At 48.2% G+C, this 16962-nt stretch overlaps 1 protein-coding gene across 3 annotated transcripts; it reads left to right on the plus strand.

Annotated features, from left to right (window-relative positions):
* Positions 1–889: 889 nt before the first annotated feature.
* Positions 890–16220, plus strand: smim14 (small integral membrane protein 14). Of its 3 annotated transcripts, none has more exons than XM_038984380.1 (6): positions 890–1004; positions 1099–1214; positions 3882–3981; positions 7309–7357; positions 7529–7686; positions 14003–16220. In XM_038984380.1, the coding sequence occupies exons 3-6, from the start codon at positions 3907–3909 to the stop codon at positions 14039–14041; spliced, it is 321 nt and encodes a 106-aa protein (XP_038840308.1). In that variant the 5' UTR covers positions 890–1004; positions 1099–1214; positions 3882–3906; the 3' UTR covers positions 14042–16220. The 3 variants fall into 3 exon arrangements, with proteins under 3 accessions (XP_038840308.1, XP_038840309.1, XP_038840307.1); XM_038984381.1 differs by having other exon boundaries at positions 3898–3981; positions 7529–7690; XM_038984379.1 differs by having other exon boundaries at positions 3898–3981.
* The last annotated feature ends 742 nt before the right edge of the window (positions 16221–16962 follow it).

Below are 16962 nucleotides of genomic sequence, written 5' to 3' on the forward strand. Positions count from 1 at the left end.
CATTAATATGACTAAGAAGGTTATTTTGGGCCCGTGTCAACCACAATTGATACATTGTAGCCGCACAAGTGTTTAGGAAATTATCTCTCTGACACACACTGTACATTGTCACTAATTCCCGCTGTCTGTGTGTCTTTGCTACCAGTGTCCTGTATAATAGATTGACTATGGTCGATGGTAAAAATCACAGTGGAGCTGACATCTCCAGCATCTTCCCTGTTGTTAGGCCCTGTTCAGCAGATCATATGTGACACATTTTTTCCAGACATCTCTGTCCTTTTCCGTCAACATGGATGGACTCTATTCAGAGAAAATAAAGCTTTTCTTTTCAAATCATTCACTTGAACATGAAGTCACGTGAACAGACTTTTCTGGGGTTATTTGGGGAAAGAGATGACACAAGACAACGGAGTTAAATCAGCAGATATTGATTTTGTTGTACACCTAACATGTACTGTTATTCTGTATAATATACTCCATCTGTCACTGGGTGATTGATTGACCCTGTATGGTTTGTTTACTTTCCGTAAGTCATCGCATTTTAACTCGCTCCTGACTTTGATTGGCTGAAATGATGTCCCGCTGGATATCTAAACCAATCGGGAGTCTGAGACAGTTGAAACGCTGAGTTGGGGAAAAAAACAAAGGTTTCCACGTTACCACAGTCACAAAGTCAAAATTGCTAACCTTATGCATAACCTTAAATAGAATTTTGGTATAATTTGTTTTCATACATATTTACAATATAGCCAGTGTGGTTAAGATTTAAAATACAATTGAAGAAGAGAAATTGTAGAAATAGTCGCGATTTATGACTTTATGGCTGTGGTAACTAGTGACGACCAAAAACACGAGTTCCCTGTGTGCTCGGAGATCTCGCGTGATGTCCGTGACGTGGCTGTCGCGTACTGTATCAAAACACAGACGGGGCAGAGAGAGCTTGGGTGTTATCATTAGTTCTCCGTTTTGCAACTAAAACGACCGTTTCTATTGGACAGATTCAGGTAGGTCCCCTCCCGTTTCGTTTGCCTCCGTTTACGACACGTTTTGCAACAGAATTGGCATAATGAATGAGCCCCTGAATCTTCTACTGTACAGATGAAAACAGTTTGGCCAGCTGTGGCTTTCTGATAACGTGTTCTACTACCGGGAACGATAACAACAAGAAAAATACATTCACTGGACTCTAAAGCTGCGTCTGGATCAGTGTCCAGGTAAGTGTCGTCTCTCTGTTCCTTCAATAACACAGTAAAACGCAAATGTTTAATTGTTGCTAGCTGGCTCGGCTGGGTAAAAGTACTGAATCTGCAGGGTAGGTAGCATAAACGCAACCACACGTAACGAATGGATTTTGATTATAATATGCATCAAAAGGCTCCAATGCAAAGTTACACCTCTATTTTTCGAGTTATTACATTAAACTGATCAGAGAACCGAAGTCATGCCGGAAAATAAAATTGCGGTGTCTGACGTAATATGGAGGACCCGACAAGCCAGCCTATTCCCTATATATGTCAAGTGAACTCCCAACAAAAATAACTTCACTTAAAATTAAACCCATATTATTCGCAGTCATGACTACTGGTTTCAATTGAATTATCAGCCAATTTACAAGCAAATACTTTTATGAATGTATAGTTACAAATAAGTTTGCAATCTTGCTAGCCAACTATAGCCTACTAATGTTAGCCTTACTAGCTGTTAGTACTGCGTGAACCAGTTGCCATCAACACTTAGCTTACAGCTACATTAGAAGTAAACACAAGTTTTGAAATACATAACGCCATCTAACCACTTAACTGCATATACCGGTAACATTGTTATCTTAGCCCATTCTGCGTTTTTCACCCGTTTATGAAACATGTCTACAGGACAAGTTTGTTTCCTTTTTATTGTTCAATAATACAAGACAGGATGACTTTGTCAGCCTTGGACGTGCCCAGAGACTAGTTACAGTTAGCCCGATATTGAATTGAAGAGGCCTCAAGTTACTTCTTAAATGTTCTGTTAAAATGGCGATATGGCTCTGGAATCCAAAACAGCTAAATACTCCCATCTAGACATGCATCGATTCTCTATTACGCTACGGTTCTAGAAACATAAATCCCTCTTAAACTTTCACATCAAAATCATTTCACAAATGCAACATTACAAAAAACAGTATTTTTGAGTGACATGTTTGTGGCGTCTGTCTTCAGTTGACACTCAGGTGTTCGGCGACTCAGATAATTAATTAGCACAGGTTCACTCTGTCTGTTTTCTGTAAACAAGCGCTGTAACATGGAAATACGGCTGTGTGGGAACTCTAATCCCATAAAGGTGTGTATCAATGTAGCCTTTTGTTTTTTGTGAAAATTATTTCTAGCCGATATGAAAGATAAGGTCCTTATGCTTTTTAAACCGTAGAGCAAGCGATGCCTGTTAATGTTCAGACCAAGAGTCGGGGCTCTTAACTAAACTCCCCCCCCACAGAAGACACTTTCGTCCAATGACTCGTATGTAATGGAACTGAAAATCATGATCAAGGGCTACAGTGACGTTAGCTAACAGGCTAAGCATTTAACATTTGCTAACAGGCTAAGCATCTAACATTTGCTAACAGGCTAAGCATCTAACATTTGCTAACAGGCTAAGCATTTAACATTTGTTAACAGGCTAAGCATCTAACATTTGCTAACAGGCTAACCATCTAACATTTGCTAACAGGCTAAGCATCTAACATTTGCTAACAGGCTAAGCATCTAACATTTGCTAACAGGCTAAGCATCTAACATTTGCTAACAGGCTAAGCATCTAACATTTGCTAACAGGCTAAGCATCTAACATTTGCTAACAGGCTAAGCATCTAACATTTGCTAACAGGCTAAGCATCTAATATTTGCTAACAGGCTAAGCATCTAATATTTGCTAACAGGCTAAGCATCTAATATTTGCTAACAGGCTAACCATCTAACATTTGCTAACAGGCTAACCATCTAACATTTGCTAACAGGCTAAGCATCTAACATTTGCTAACAGGCTAACCATCTAACATTTGCTAACAGGCTAAGCATCTAATATTTGCTAACAGGCTAACCATCTAACATTTGCTAACATGCTAACCATCTAACATTTGCTAGCATCTAACATTTGCGTTTTGTTTTACATCAGAGACTTTCTGTAATTTCACCTTTCTACCTCGCCCCTACATGGCCAGTACTCATTAGATGTGTCTCTGCTTTGCTTCTAGGGTGGCAATGTGTACCTAACTATCTTGGTAACTATGTACTGATCATGTAGCACAAATAAAAGGCTCCAGGATGTGCTTTGTTTAACTGTAAACCATTTCCTCATTGCTTGTTATTTGGCCAAAATGAATGAGAACCACGTCATTGACGGTGTAAATAAGTTACACAACGTCCAAGTAAACATTTTAAAAGTGGCTTTTAAACTGTAAGCCTCTCTGAGCTACTGCATCTGCCAAGAGGTTCGGGCCTTTTATGGCACAGGTAGCAAGTGGGGGGGCATTTGCGATGTCAACAATGTCTCCTCTCTGTGGACTGTGGTGATTCATTCAGATCCAGTTGGTATCAGCAGAGTGAAGCAGCCTGGGAAATGCTGGTACTTTCTGAAGCTGTGTGTGTGTGTTCTCGTCCCAGGTGTGTGTGTGTGTGTTCTCGTCCCAGGTGTGTGTGTGTTCTCGTCCCAGGTGTGTGTGTGTGTGTTCTCGTCCCAGGTGTGTGTGTGTGTGTGTTCTCATCCCAGGTGTGTGTGTGTGTGTGTTCTCGTCCCAGGTGTGTGTGTGTGTGTTCTCGTCCCAGGTCTGTGTGTGTGTGTTCTCGTCCCAGGTGTGTGTGTGTGTTCTCATCCCAGGTGTGTGTGTGTGTGTGTTCTCATCCCAGGTGTGTGTTTTGTCAGGTGATCGTAATGGCGGAGGGAGGCTTTGACCCCTGTGAGTGCATCTGCACCCAGGAGCACGCCATGAGACGACTCATCAACCTGGTAAGAGTGTGTGTGTGTGTGTGTGTGTGTGTGTGTGGTGTGTGTGTGTGTGTGTGTGTGTGATGGAGAGAGATTCCATTTGAGAGGAGAGGAGGGTACCTAGTCAGTTATATAACCTGAATGTATTCAACTGAAATGTGTCTTCATTTAACCCAACCCGTCTGAATCAGAGAGGTGCGGGCGGGGGGGGGCCTGCCTTAATCAACATCCACGTTATCATTCAATCTGACTAAGACTGACGGCAGGATACAGCATGACTGCTTACTTACCCTCACCCTGATGGAGGGGGGGGGGGGGGGGGTGCGCTTCCCTTAGTACATTAGAAATAAAATGACTGGGAACTCCTCGCCTCGACCAATCCAGTGTATTTACATTTGAGAGAGATTTGTACATCGTTACTACACTGTATATAGACATAATATGACATTTGAAATGTCTTTATTCTTTTGGAACTTCTGTGAGTGTAATGTTTACTGTTCATTTTTATAGTTTATATCACTTTTGTTTATTATCTACTTCACTTACTTTGGCAATGTTAACATATGTTTCCCATGGCAATAAAGCCCCTTGAATTGAGAGAGAGAGAGAGAGAGAGAGAGAGAGAGAGAGAGAGAGCGAGCAAAGGAGAGGAATAGAAAAAGGCCAGAGACACAAGGAGAGAAGTAGAGATAGAGAAGGAGGGAGGGGAAAAGTGTGTGGGACTGTGGAGGCTCTGAGCCAGCAGCATATCCTGGTTCCTGCTGTCTGTCTCTCTGTGTTTGTCTTCAGGACTGACTGACAGACACACCACACACACACGGTTTCTCTCTCTCATATCTCTCTCTCTCATATCTCTCTCTCTCTCATATCTCTCTCTCTCATATCTCTCTCTCTCTCCCTCTCTCTCTCTCGCTCTGTCTCTCTCTCATATCTCTCTCTCTCATATCTCTCTCTCTCATATCTCTCTCTCATATCTCTCTCTCTCTCTCTGTCTCTCTCTCTCTCTCTGTCTCTCTCTCTTACCTCTCTCTCTCTCTCTCATATCTCTCTCTCTCTCATATCTCTCTCATATCTCTCTCTCTCTCTCATATCTCTCTCTCTCTCTCTCTCTCTCTCATATATCTCTCTCTCATATCTCTCTGTCTCTCTCTCTGTCTCTCTCTCTGTCTCTCTCTCTGTCTCTCTCTCTCTCTCTCTCTCTCATTTCTCTGTGCTTCAAGGTAGTGATTAGAACGTGGCAACAATGGAATGCTGGGAGGCGGGGGTGTAAATCTGTTTAGAATGCGCTCTAGTCAGCCAGGCCATCTCATTGGTCCCTGTGTACAGGTGTGTCGATGTGGCCAGCTGTCATTGGTCCAGCACAACCATGAGAGTTTCCTCATTTGCCTACAGACAGAGCGGGACCTAAACCACAGTTTGGTCCTTTACTTCCTGGGAGATGTCCAATATCTTATTTTAATGAACATACAGAGATTTCAAAGTATATAATAGATACAGACCTATGTTGAGTTATAATGTACATATACACTACCGTTAGAAAGTTTTGGGTCACTTAGAAAATGTCCTTGTTTTTGAAAGAAAAGCACATTTTTTTTGTACATTTTAAAATTACATCAAATTGATCAGAAATACATTGTAGACATTGTTAATGTTGTAAATGACTATTGTAGCTGGAAATGGCAGATTTTTAATATGGAATATCTACATAGACGTACAGAGGCACATTATCAGCAACCATCACTCCTGTGTTCCAATGGCACGTTGTATTAGCTAATCCAAGTTTATCATTTTAAAAAGGCTAATTGATCATTAGAGAACCCTTTTGTAATTATGTTAGCACAGCTGAAAACTGTTGTTCTGATTAAAGAAGCAATACAACTGTCCTTCTTTAGACTAGTTGAGTATCTGGAGCATCAGCATTTGTGGGTTCGATTACAGACTCAAAATGACCAGAAACAAAGACCTTTCCTCTGAAACTCGTCAGTCTGTTCTTGTTCTGAGAAATGAAGGCTATTCCACGTGAGAAATTGCCAAGAAACTGAAGATCTCGTACAACGCTGTGTACTACTCCCTTCACAGAACAGCACAAACTGGCTCTAACCAGAATAGAAAGAGGAGTGGGAGGCCCCGGTGCACAACTGAGCAAGAGGACAAGTACATTAGAGAGTCTAGTTTGAGTAACAGATGCCTCACAAGTCCTCAACTGGCAGCTTCATTAAATAGTACCCACAAAACACCAGTCTCAACGTCAACAGTGAAGAGGCGACTCCGGGATGCTGGCCTTCTAGGCAGAGTTCCTCTGTCCAGTCTCAACGTCAACAGTGAAGAGGCGACTCTGGGATGCTGGCCTTCTAGGCAGAGTTCCTCTGTCCAGTCTCAACGTCAACAGTGAAGAGGTGACTCCGGGATGCTGGCCTTCTAGGCAGAGTTCCTCTGTCCAGTCTCAACGTCAACAGTGAAGAGGCGACTCCGGGATGCTGGCCTTCTAGGCAGAGTTCCTCTGTCCAGTCTCAACGTCAACAGTGAAGAGGCGACTCCGGGATACTGACCTTCTAGGCAGAGTTCCTCTGTCCAGTCTCAACATCAACAGTGAAGAGGCGACTCCGGGATGCTGACCTTCTAGGCAGAGTTCCTCTGTCCAGTATCTGTGTTCTTTTCCCATCTTTAATCTTGTATTTTTATTGGCCAGTCTGAGATATGGCTTTTTCTTTGCAACTCTGCCTCGAAGGCCAAGCATCCCGGAGTTCTAGTTTTGTGTTCCTTGAAGAGGACGAGAGCTGCCAGACGACTTCCATTATCTCATAGGAATTTAATGATTAATTGAAAACAACAAGATCTGTCTGTCTGTCTGCCTCTCTGTCTGCATGTCTGTCTGCCTGTCTACCTGCCTCTCTGTCTGTCTCTCTGTCTGCCTGTCTGTCTGCCTCTCTGTGTGTCTGCCTGTCTGTCTGCCTCTCTGTGTGTCTGCCTCTCTGTGTGTCTGCCTCTCTGTGTCTGCCTCTCTGTCTGCCTGTCTGTCTGCATGTCTGTCTGTCTGCATGTCTGTCTGTCTGCCTCTCTGTCTGCCTGTCTGTCTGCCTGTCTGTGTGCCTGCCTCTCTGTCTGCCTGTCTGTCTGCCTCTCTGCCTGCCTGTCTGCCTGCCTCTCTGTCTGCCTCTCTGTGTGCCTGTATCTCTGGTCTAATAAGGACATAACCAACATGATCTGTAAACTAATGTTCTCTTTCTCTCTCTCCCCCTCCTCTCTCCCCCTCCTGTCTCTCCCTCTCTCCCCCCCTCTCTCTCTCCCCCTCCTCCCCCCCCCCCCCCCCCCCCCCTCTCTCTATCCTACTGTGTTCTTGTCCACCAGCTACGTCAGTCTCAGTCCTACTGTACAGACACAGAGTGTCCTCAGGACGGTATGTTTCACCACACTGACCCACATTAAGCCTCCAGTACCGGTCTAAACAACACTTCCAGTGGAGATACACACTTGTTTTTTTTGTGTGTTGATACACCATCCAGTATTATTATTATTATTATTATTAGCCAAGTTATTAATGTGTGTCTGTCTCTCTGTGTCCCTCCAGTACCAGGACCCAGTGGCTCAGTAGGAGGTGGAGATCTGACTGTCCCCATGGTTCTGATGGGCTGGATGGTTCTGGTTCTGCTCCTCTTCCTCCTCAGACCCAACAGCCTCAGAGGATCCACAGCACCGCCTGCCGGAAAACCTACTGGACCTCACAGTGTAGGTATGGAGGGAGAGAGGGAACCTATTGGACCTCAGTGTAGGTATAGAGGGAACCTATTGGACACCACAGCGTACGTATAGAGGGAACCTATTGGACCCCACAGCGTACGTATAGAGAGAGGAGGGATAGAGGGAACCTATTGGACCCCACAACGTACGTATAGAGGGAACCTATTGGACCTCACAGCGTACGTATAGAGGGAACCTATTGGACACCACAGCGTACGTATAGAGAGAGGAGGAGGGATAGAGGGAACCTATTGGACCCCACAACGTACGTATAGAGGGAACCTATTGGACCCCACAACGTACGTATAGAGGGAACCTATTGGACCTCACAGCGTACGTATAGAGGGAACCTATTGGACACCACAGCGTACGTATAGAGAGAGGAGGAGGGATAGAGGGAACCTATTGGACCCCACAGCGTACGTATAGAGAGAGGAGGAGGGATAGAGGGAACCTATTGGACCCCACAACGTACGTATAGAGGGTGGAGGAGGGATAGAGGGAACCTATTGGACCCCACAACGTACGTATAGAGAGGATGAGGGATAGAGGGAACCTATTGGACCCCACAACGTACGTATAGAGAGAGGAGGAGGGGTAGAGGGAACCTATTGGACCCCACAACGTATGGATAGAGGGTGGAGGAGGGATAGAGGGAACCTATTGGACCCCACAACGTACGTATAGAGAGAGGAGGAGGGGTAGAGGGAACCTATTGGACCCCACAACGTATGGATAGAGGGTGGAGGAGGGATAGAGGGAACCTATTGGACCCCACAACATATGGATAGAGGGTGGAGGAGGGATAGAGGGAACCTATTGGACCCCACAACGTACGGATAGAGGGAGGAGGAGGGATAGAGGGAACCTATTGGACCCCACAACGTACGTATAGAGAGAGGAGGAGGGGTAGAGGGAACCTATTGGACCCCACAACATATGGATAGAGGGTGGAGGAGGGATAGAGGGAACCTATTGGACCCCACAACGTACGTATAGAGAGAGGAGGAGGGGTAGAGGGAACCTACTGGACCCCACAACGTACGTATAGAGGGAACCTATTGGACCTCACAACGTACGTATAGAGGGAACCTATTGGACCTCACAGCGTACGTATAGAGGGAACCTATTGGACCTCACAGTGTAGGTATGGAGAGAGGAGGAGGGAGAGAGGGAACCTATTGGACCTCACAACGTACGTATAGAGGGAACCTATTGGACCTCACAGTGTAGGTATGGAGAGAGGAGGAGGGGTAGAGGGAACCTATTGGACCCCACAACGTACGTATAGAGGGAACCTATTGGACCCCACAATGTACGTATAGAGGGAGGAGGAGGGAGCCTATTGGACCCCACAACGTACGTATAGAGAGAGGAGGAGGGATAGAGGGAGCCTATTGGACCCCACAATGTATGGATAGAGGGTGGAAGAGGGATAGAGGGAACCTATTGGACCTCACAGCGTACGGATAGAGGGAGCCTATTGGACCTCACAGCGTATGGATAGAGGGTGGAGGAGGGATAGAGGGAGCCTATTGGACCCCACAGCGTACGGATACAGGGTGGAGGAGGGATAGAGGGAACCTATTGGACCCCACAACGTACGTATAGAGAGAGGAGGAGGGGTAAAGGGAACCTATTGGACACCACAACGTACGTATAGAGGGAGGAGGGATAGAGGGAGCCTATTGGACCCCACAACGTATGGATAGAGGGTGGAGGAGGGATAGAGGGAGCCTATTGGACCCCACAACGTACGTATAGAGAGAGGAGGAGGGGTAAAGGGAACCTATTGGACACCACAACGTACGTATAGAGGGAGGAGGGATAGAGGGAACCTATTGGACCCCACAACGTACGTATAGAGAGAGGAGGAGGGATAGAGGGAGCCTATTGGACCCCACAACGTACGTATAGAGAGAGGAGGAGGGATAGAGGGAGCCTATTGGACCCCACAACGTATGGATAGAGGGTGGAGGAGGGATAGAGGGAACCTATTGGACCCCACAGCGTACGGATAGAGGGAGCCTATTGGACCCCACAACGTACGTATAGAGGGTGGAGGAGGGATAGAGGGAGCCTATTGGACCCCACAGCGTATGGATAGAGGGTGGAGGAGGGATAGAGGGAACCTATTGGACCCCACAACGTATGGATAGAGGGTGGAGGAGGGATAGAGGGAGCCTATTGGACCCCACAACGTATGGATAGAGGGAACCTATTGGACCCCACAACGTATGGATAGAGGGTGGAGGAGGGATAGAGGGAGCCTATTGGACCCCACAACGTATGGATAGAGGGTGGAGGAGGGATAGAGGGAACCTATTGGACCCCACAACGTACGTATAGAGAGAGGAGGAGGGATAGAGGGAGCCTATTGGACCCCACAACGTATGGATAGAGGGAGGAGGAGGGATAGAGGGAACCTATTGGACCTCACAACGTACGTATAGAGAGAGGAGGAGGGGTAAAGGGAACCTATTGGACACCACAACGTACGTATAGAGGGAGGAGGGATAGAGGGAACCTATTGGACCCCACAACGTACGTATAGAGAGAGGAGGAGGGATAGAGGGAGCCTATTGGACCCCACAACGTATGGATAGAGGGAGGAGGAGGGATAGAGGGAGCCTATTGGACCCCACAACGTACGTATAGAGAGAGGAGGAGGGGTAAAGGGAACCTATTGGACCCCACAACGTACGTATAGAGAGAGGAGGAGGGATAGAGGGAGCCTATTGGACCCCACAACGTATGGATAGAGGGAGGAGGAGGGATAGAGGGAGCCTATTGGACCCCACAACGTACGTATAGAGAGAGGAGGTGTAAAGGGAACCTATTGGACACCACAACGTACGTATAGAGGGAGGAGGGATAGAGGGAACCTATTGGACCCCACAACGTACGTATAGAGAGAGGAGGAGGGATAGAGGGAGCCTATTGGACCCCACAACGTACGTATAGAGAGAGGAGGAGGGATAGAGGGAGCCTATTGGACCCCACAACGTATGGATAGAGGGAACCTATTGGACCCCACAACGTATGGATAGAGGGTGGAGGAGGGATAGAGGGAACCTATTGGACCCCACAACGTACGTATAGAGGGAGGAGGAGGGATAGAGGGAGCCTATTGGACCCCACAACGTATGGATAGAGGGTGGAGGAGGGATAGAGGGAGCCTATTGGACCCCACAACGTACGGATAGAGGGAGGAGGAGGGATAGAGGGAGCCTATTGGACCCCACAACGTACGTATAGAGAGGAGGAGGGATAGAGGGAGCCTATTGGACCCCACAACGTATGGATAGAGGGTGGAGGAGGGATAGAGGGAGCCTATTGGACCCCACAACGTATGGATAGAGGGTGGAGGAGGGATAGAGGGAACCTATTGGACCCCACAACGTATGGATAGAGGGTGGAGGAGGGATAGAGGGAACCTATTGGACCCCACAACGTACGTATAGAGGGAGGAGGAGGGGTAGAGGGAGCCTATTGGACCCCACAACGTACGTATAGAGGGTGGAGGAGGGATAGAGGGAACCTATTGGACCCCACAACGTATGGATAGAGGGAGGAGGAGGGATAGAGGGAACCTATTGGACCCCACAACGTACGTATAGAGAGAGGAGGAGGGGTAGAGGGAACCTATTGGACCCCACAACGTATGGATAGAGGGTGGAGGAGGGGTAGAGGGAACCTATTGGACCCCACAACGTACGTATAGAGAGAGGAGGAGGGGTAGAGGGAACCTATTGGACCTCACAACGTACGTATAGAGAGGAGGAGGGATAGAGGGAACCTATTGGACCCCACAACGTATGGATAGAGGGTGGAGGAGGGATAGAGGGAACCTATTGGACCCCACAACGTACGTATAGAGAGAGGAGGAGGGGTAGAGGGAACCTATTGGACCCCACAACGTATGGATAGAGGGTGGAGGAGGGATAGAGGGAGCCTATTGGACCCCACAACGTATGGATAGAGGGAACCTATTGGACCCCACAACGTACGTATAGAGAGAGGAGGAGGGATAGAGGGAGCCTATTGGACCCCACAACGTACGTATAGAGAGAGGAGGAGGGATAGAGGGAGCCTATTGGACCCCACAACGTATGGATAGAGGGAACCTATTGGACCCCACAACGTATGGATAGAGGGTGGAGGAGGGATAGAGGGAACCTATTGGACCCCACAACGTACGTATAGAGGGAGGAGGAGGGATAGAGGGAGCCTATTGGACCCCACAACGTATGGATAGAGGGTGGAGGAGGGATAGAGGGAGCCTATTGGACCCCACAACGTACGGATAGAGGGAGGAGGAGGGATAGAGGGAGCCTATTGGACCCCACAACGTACGTATAGAGAGGAGGAGGGATAGAGGGAGCCTATTGGACCCCACAACGTATGGATAGAGGGTGGAGGAGGGATAGAGGGAGCCTATTGGACCCCACAACGTATGGATAGAGGGTGGAGGAGGGATAGAGGGAACCTATTGGACCCCACAACGTACGTATAGAGGGAGGAGGAGGGGTAGAGGGAGCCTATTGGACCCCACAACGTACGTATAGAGGGTGGAGGAGGGATAGAGGGAACCTATTGGACCCCACAACGTATGGATAGAGGGAGGAGGAGGGATAGAGGGAACCTATTGGACCCCACAACGTACGTATAGAGAGAGGAGGGGTAGAGGGAACCTATTGGACCCCACAACGTATGGATAGAGGGTGGAGGAGGGGTAGAGGGAACCTATTGGACCCCACAACGTACGTATAGAGAGAGGAGGAGGGGTAGAGGGAACCTATTGGACCTCACAACGTACGTATAGAGAGGAGGAGGGATAGAGGGAACCTATTGGACCCCACAACGTATGGATAGAGGGTGGAGGAGGGATAGAGGGAACCTATTGGACCCCACAACGTACGTATAGAGAGAGGAGGAGGGGTAGAGGGAACCTATTGGACCCCACAACGTATGGATAGAGGGTGGAGGAGGGATAGAGGGAGCCTATTGGACCCCACAACGTATGGATAGAGGGAACCTATTGGACCCCACAACGTACGTATAGAGAGAGGAGGAGGGGTAGAGGGAACCTATTGGACCCCACAACGTATGGATAGAGGGTGGAGGAGGGATAGAGGGAACCTATTGGACCCCACAACGTACGTATAGAGGGTGGAGGAGGGATAGAGGGAGCCTATTGGACCCCACAACGTACGTATAGAGGGTGGAGGAGGGATAGAGGGAACCTATTGGACCCCACAACGTATGGATTGAGAGAGGAGGAGGGGTAGAGGGAGCCTATTGGACCCCACAACGTACGTATAGAGGGTGGAAGGTGGATGGAGGGGGGGAGGAGAAGAGGAGGGTGGATGGAGAAGAGGGGGGTGGATGGATGGAGAAGAGGGGGGTGGATGGATGGAGAAGAGGGGGGTGGATGGATGGAGAAGAGGGGGGTGGATGGATGGAGAAGAGGGGGGTGGATGGATGGAGAAGAGGGGGGTGGATGGATGGAGAAGAGGGGGGGTGGATGGAGGGGGGGTGGATGGATGGAGAAGAGGGGGGTGGATGGATGGAGAAGAGGGGGGTGGATGGATGGAGAAGAGGGGGGTGGATGGATGGAGAAGAGGGGGGTGGATGGATGGAGAAGAGGGGGGTGGATGGATGGAGAAGAGGGGGGTGGATGGATGGAGAAGAGGGGGGGTGGATGGATGGAGAAGAGGGGGGGTGGATGGATGGAGAAGAGGGGGGGTGGATGGATGGAGAAGAGGGGGGGTGGATGGATGGAGAAGAGGGGGGGTGGATGGATGGAGAAGAGGGGGGGTGGATGGATGGAGAAGAGGGGGGGGTGGATGGAAGGGGATGGGATGGAGAAGAGGAGGGTGGATGGAGAAGAGGAGGGGTGGATGAAGAGGGGGTGGATGTAGAAGAGGAGGGTGGATGGAGGGGGGGTGGATGGAGAAGAGGAGGGTGGATGGAGGGGGGAGGAGGAGAAGAGGAGGGTGGATGGAGGGGGGGTGGATGGAGAAGAGGAGGGTGGATGGAGAAGAGGAGGGTGGATGTAGAAGAGGAGGGTGGATGGAGGGGGGGTGGATGGAGAAGAGGAGGGGTGGATGGAGGGGGGGTGGATGGAGAAGAGGAGGGTGGATGGAGGGGGGGTGGATGGAGAAGAGGAGGGTGGATGGAGGGGGGAGGAGGAGAAGAGGAGGGTGGATGGAGAAGAGGGTGGATGAAGGGATGGTTTTGATATTGTTTCATGTATTTGTTTGTTTATTAACCGTTGTTCCTCCGGTGTTGTGTTTAACAGAGTCGTGACCAGGAGCCCCCAGCTCCACCGGTGGACTAGCAGCAGAACCAGGCGGACAGAACCGGATAGAACCAGGCGTTCTACTGGACAACACACCATCTCCACCGGACGTTCTGCCCGTTCTACGTTGGTACCCGGAACCCAACAGCTTACTGCGACCTCTGACCCCTGTACATCACCATTGATTTCCTGTGTAGTGCACTACTTTTGACCAGAGCTCTATGGGGGTAGTGCACTACTTTTGACCAGAGCTCTATGGGGTAGTGCACTACTTTTGACCAGAGCTCTATGGGGGTAGTGCACTATATAGGCCAGGGATGGGGGCAAAAAAATCTGAAATCATCAGGAGGGGCCACAGTTGATCACGGGTCTGCGTACCCACATCTATAAGTGACTAACATAACGAGAGAGAAACTGCTGATGTACAAAAAAGCACATTTAGAAATTCCACTTTGTGTGTTTTACTAATCTAACTCAGAGGGGCGGGAATGTAGACTCTGGATCAGCCTTTTATACTGGCCTCTTCCCTCTTTCCTCTGGGCATCACTGGCTGCATCTCAGATGGCCTGTCTAGTCCACTACATAGGGCTCTAGTCAGAATTAGTCTAGTCAGAATTAGTCCACTACATAGGGCTCTAGTCAGAATTAGTCTAGTCAGAATTAGTCCACTACATAGGGCTCTAGTCAGAATTAGTCTAGTCAGAATTAGTCCACTACATAGGGCTCTAGTCAGAATTAGTGCACTACATAGATTAAGGTGCAATTTGGGAGGCAGACATTATTTTGTTTTGGTCAACTAGCTAGTCACTCGTCATCTAGTTTATTGATTGGTCTAATCAACTAGCTAGTCACTCGTCATCTAGTTTATTGATTGGTCTGATCAACTAGCTAGTCGCTAGTCATCTAGTTTATGGATTGGTCTAATCAACTAGCTAGTCATCTAGTTTATTGATTGGTCTAATCAACTAGCTAGTCATCTAGTTTATTGATTGGTCTGATCAACTAGCTAGTCGCTAGTCATCTAGTTTATGGATTGGTCTAATCAACTAGCTAGTCATCTAGTTTATTGATTGGTCTGATCAACTAGCTAGTCATCTAGTTTATTGATTGGTCTGATCAACTAGCTAGTCGCTAGTCATCTAGTTTATGGATTGGTCTAATCAACTAGCTAGTCATCTAGTTTATTGATTGGTCGGTCTTCCTCTGGATGGTGAGGAAGTTATCTATCTTAACTCTAACCAGCCAGTCACATGGAGAGAGACTTGTCTGTTTCTTGTCATCGATTAAGGAAATCTGGAACGGATCTGTGTACCGATCAGGGTCGTTAGTTCTGCCTGTTCCTAGACACTCTAGGATCAGGTTCCCCCCTCCTGTCCATGTAATCTGGTATTCATTGTGATCTGTAAAGCCAAACTAACCCGAGATCAGGACTTCTACTCTGAGAGGTTTGATATGGTTTCGGGTCCCTGATCAACAACACAACGAGACAGTTTGTTAAGGATTGGGGGGGGATAGAATCACTTAGCAACAAGAGGGGGAGGGGCTCTTCAGAATCAACACCCAACATTCCGCAGTGATGTCACAATGGATCTGAGTGTAGCGTGCGTTGATGATGTCATAGTGTAGTTCAACTGTGTTATTGTAGTCAGGTCATGGGGGTGTATTCATTGTCTATTCTGTTGCGAAACGTTTTTAGTTTGTTGCAACAAACAAACAAAACATTTGCATCAGAAACCATTTTTTACTCCAGAGTTTCTTTTGGACAAATGTAGGTAGGTCCCTCCTCGTTTCGTTCTGTTTGCTTTCGTTTGGTTCTTAAAATGGTAAACGGTTTCCATTGCAAGACGTAATGAATACACCCCAGGGTTTTATTTTTAAATTGTAAAAAATTGTATCTGTCTGTTTTGAAGTCGATACGCCATTTTGAAAAAGCTATTTTATATTAACCCCCACTCTCTCTCTCTGTTAGGTGTTGGGCAGAGTGAACGAGAACTTCTCCCAAAAATAGATCCCTATTCCCTATATAGTGCACTACTTAAGGCCAGGGCTCTGGCTAGACTAGTGCACTATTTATTTAGGGGATAGGGTGTGATTTGGGATGATGTTAGCCTCTGCTGTGAGGGGTAGTGTAAGAGATGTTAACATGTTGTTTTGTTACGTGTTCTCACCTCGTCTTCATCTACACCTTCATAATAATTGCTAAGGTACTTAAGGTAGGGGGGGGGGGGGGGGGGTCTGAGGTAGGTAGGGGGGGGTCTGAGGTAGGTATGGGGGGGGTCTGAGGTAGGTAGGGGGGGGGTCTGAGGTAGGTAGGGGGGGGTCTGAGGTAGGTAGGGGGGGGGGTCTGAGGTAGGTAGGGGGTGGGGTCTGAGGTAGGTAGGGGGGGGGTCTGAGGTAGGTAGGGGGGGGGTCTGAGGTAGGTAGGGGGGGGGTCTGAGGTAGGTAGGTAGGGGGGTCTGAGGTAGGTAGGTAGGGGGGTCTGAGGTAGGTAGGGGGGGGTCTGAGGTAGGTAGGTAGGGGGGGGTCTGAGGTAGGTAGGTAGGGGGGGGTCTGAGGTAGGTAGGTAGGGGGGGTCTGAGGTAGGTAGGGGGGGGGGTCTGAGGTAGGTAGGTTGGTGGCGGTCTGAGGTAGGTAGGGGGGGGTCTGAGGCAGGCAGGGGGACATGGAATAACTCTGGGGCCTTAAATATGTCCCTATATACAGTATAGTGCACTACTTAGGCACCCTATTCCCTATATACAGTATAGTGCACTACTTAAGCACCCTATTCCCTATATACGGTATAGTGCACTACTTAGGCACCCTATTCCCTATATACGGTATAGTGCACTACTTAGGCACCCTTTTCCCTACATACAGTATAGTGCACTACTTAGGCACCCTATGCCATATATACAGTATAGTGCACTATTTAGGCACCCTATTCCCTACATACAGTATAGTGCACTACTTAGGCACCC

This window comes from Salvelinus namaycush, unplaced genomic scaffold (assembly GCF_016432855.1).
Source record: "Salvelinus namaycush isolate Seneca unplaced genomic scaffold, SaNama_1.0 Scaffold2362, whole genome shotgun sequence".
NCBI classification, from domain to species: Eukaryota; Metazoa; Chordata; class Actinopteri; order Salmoniformes; family Salmonidae; genus Salvelinus; species Salvelinus namaycush.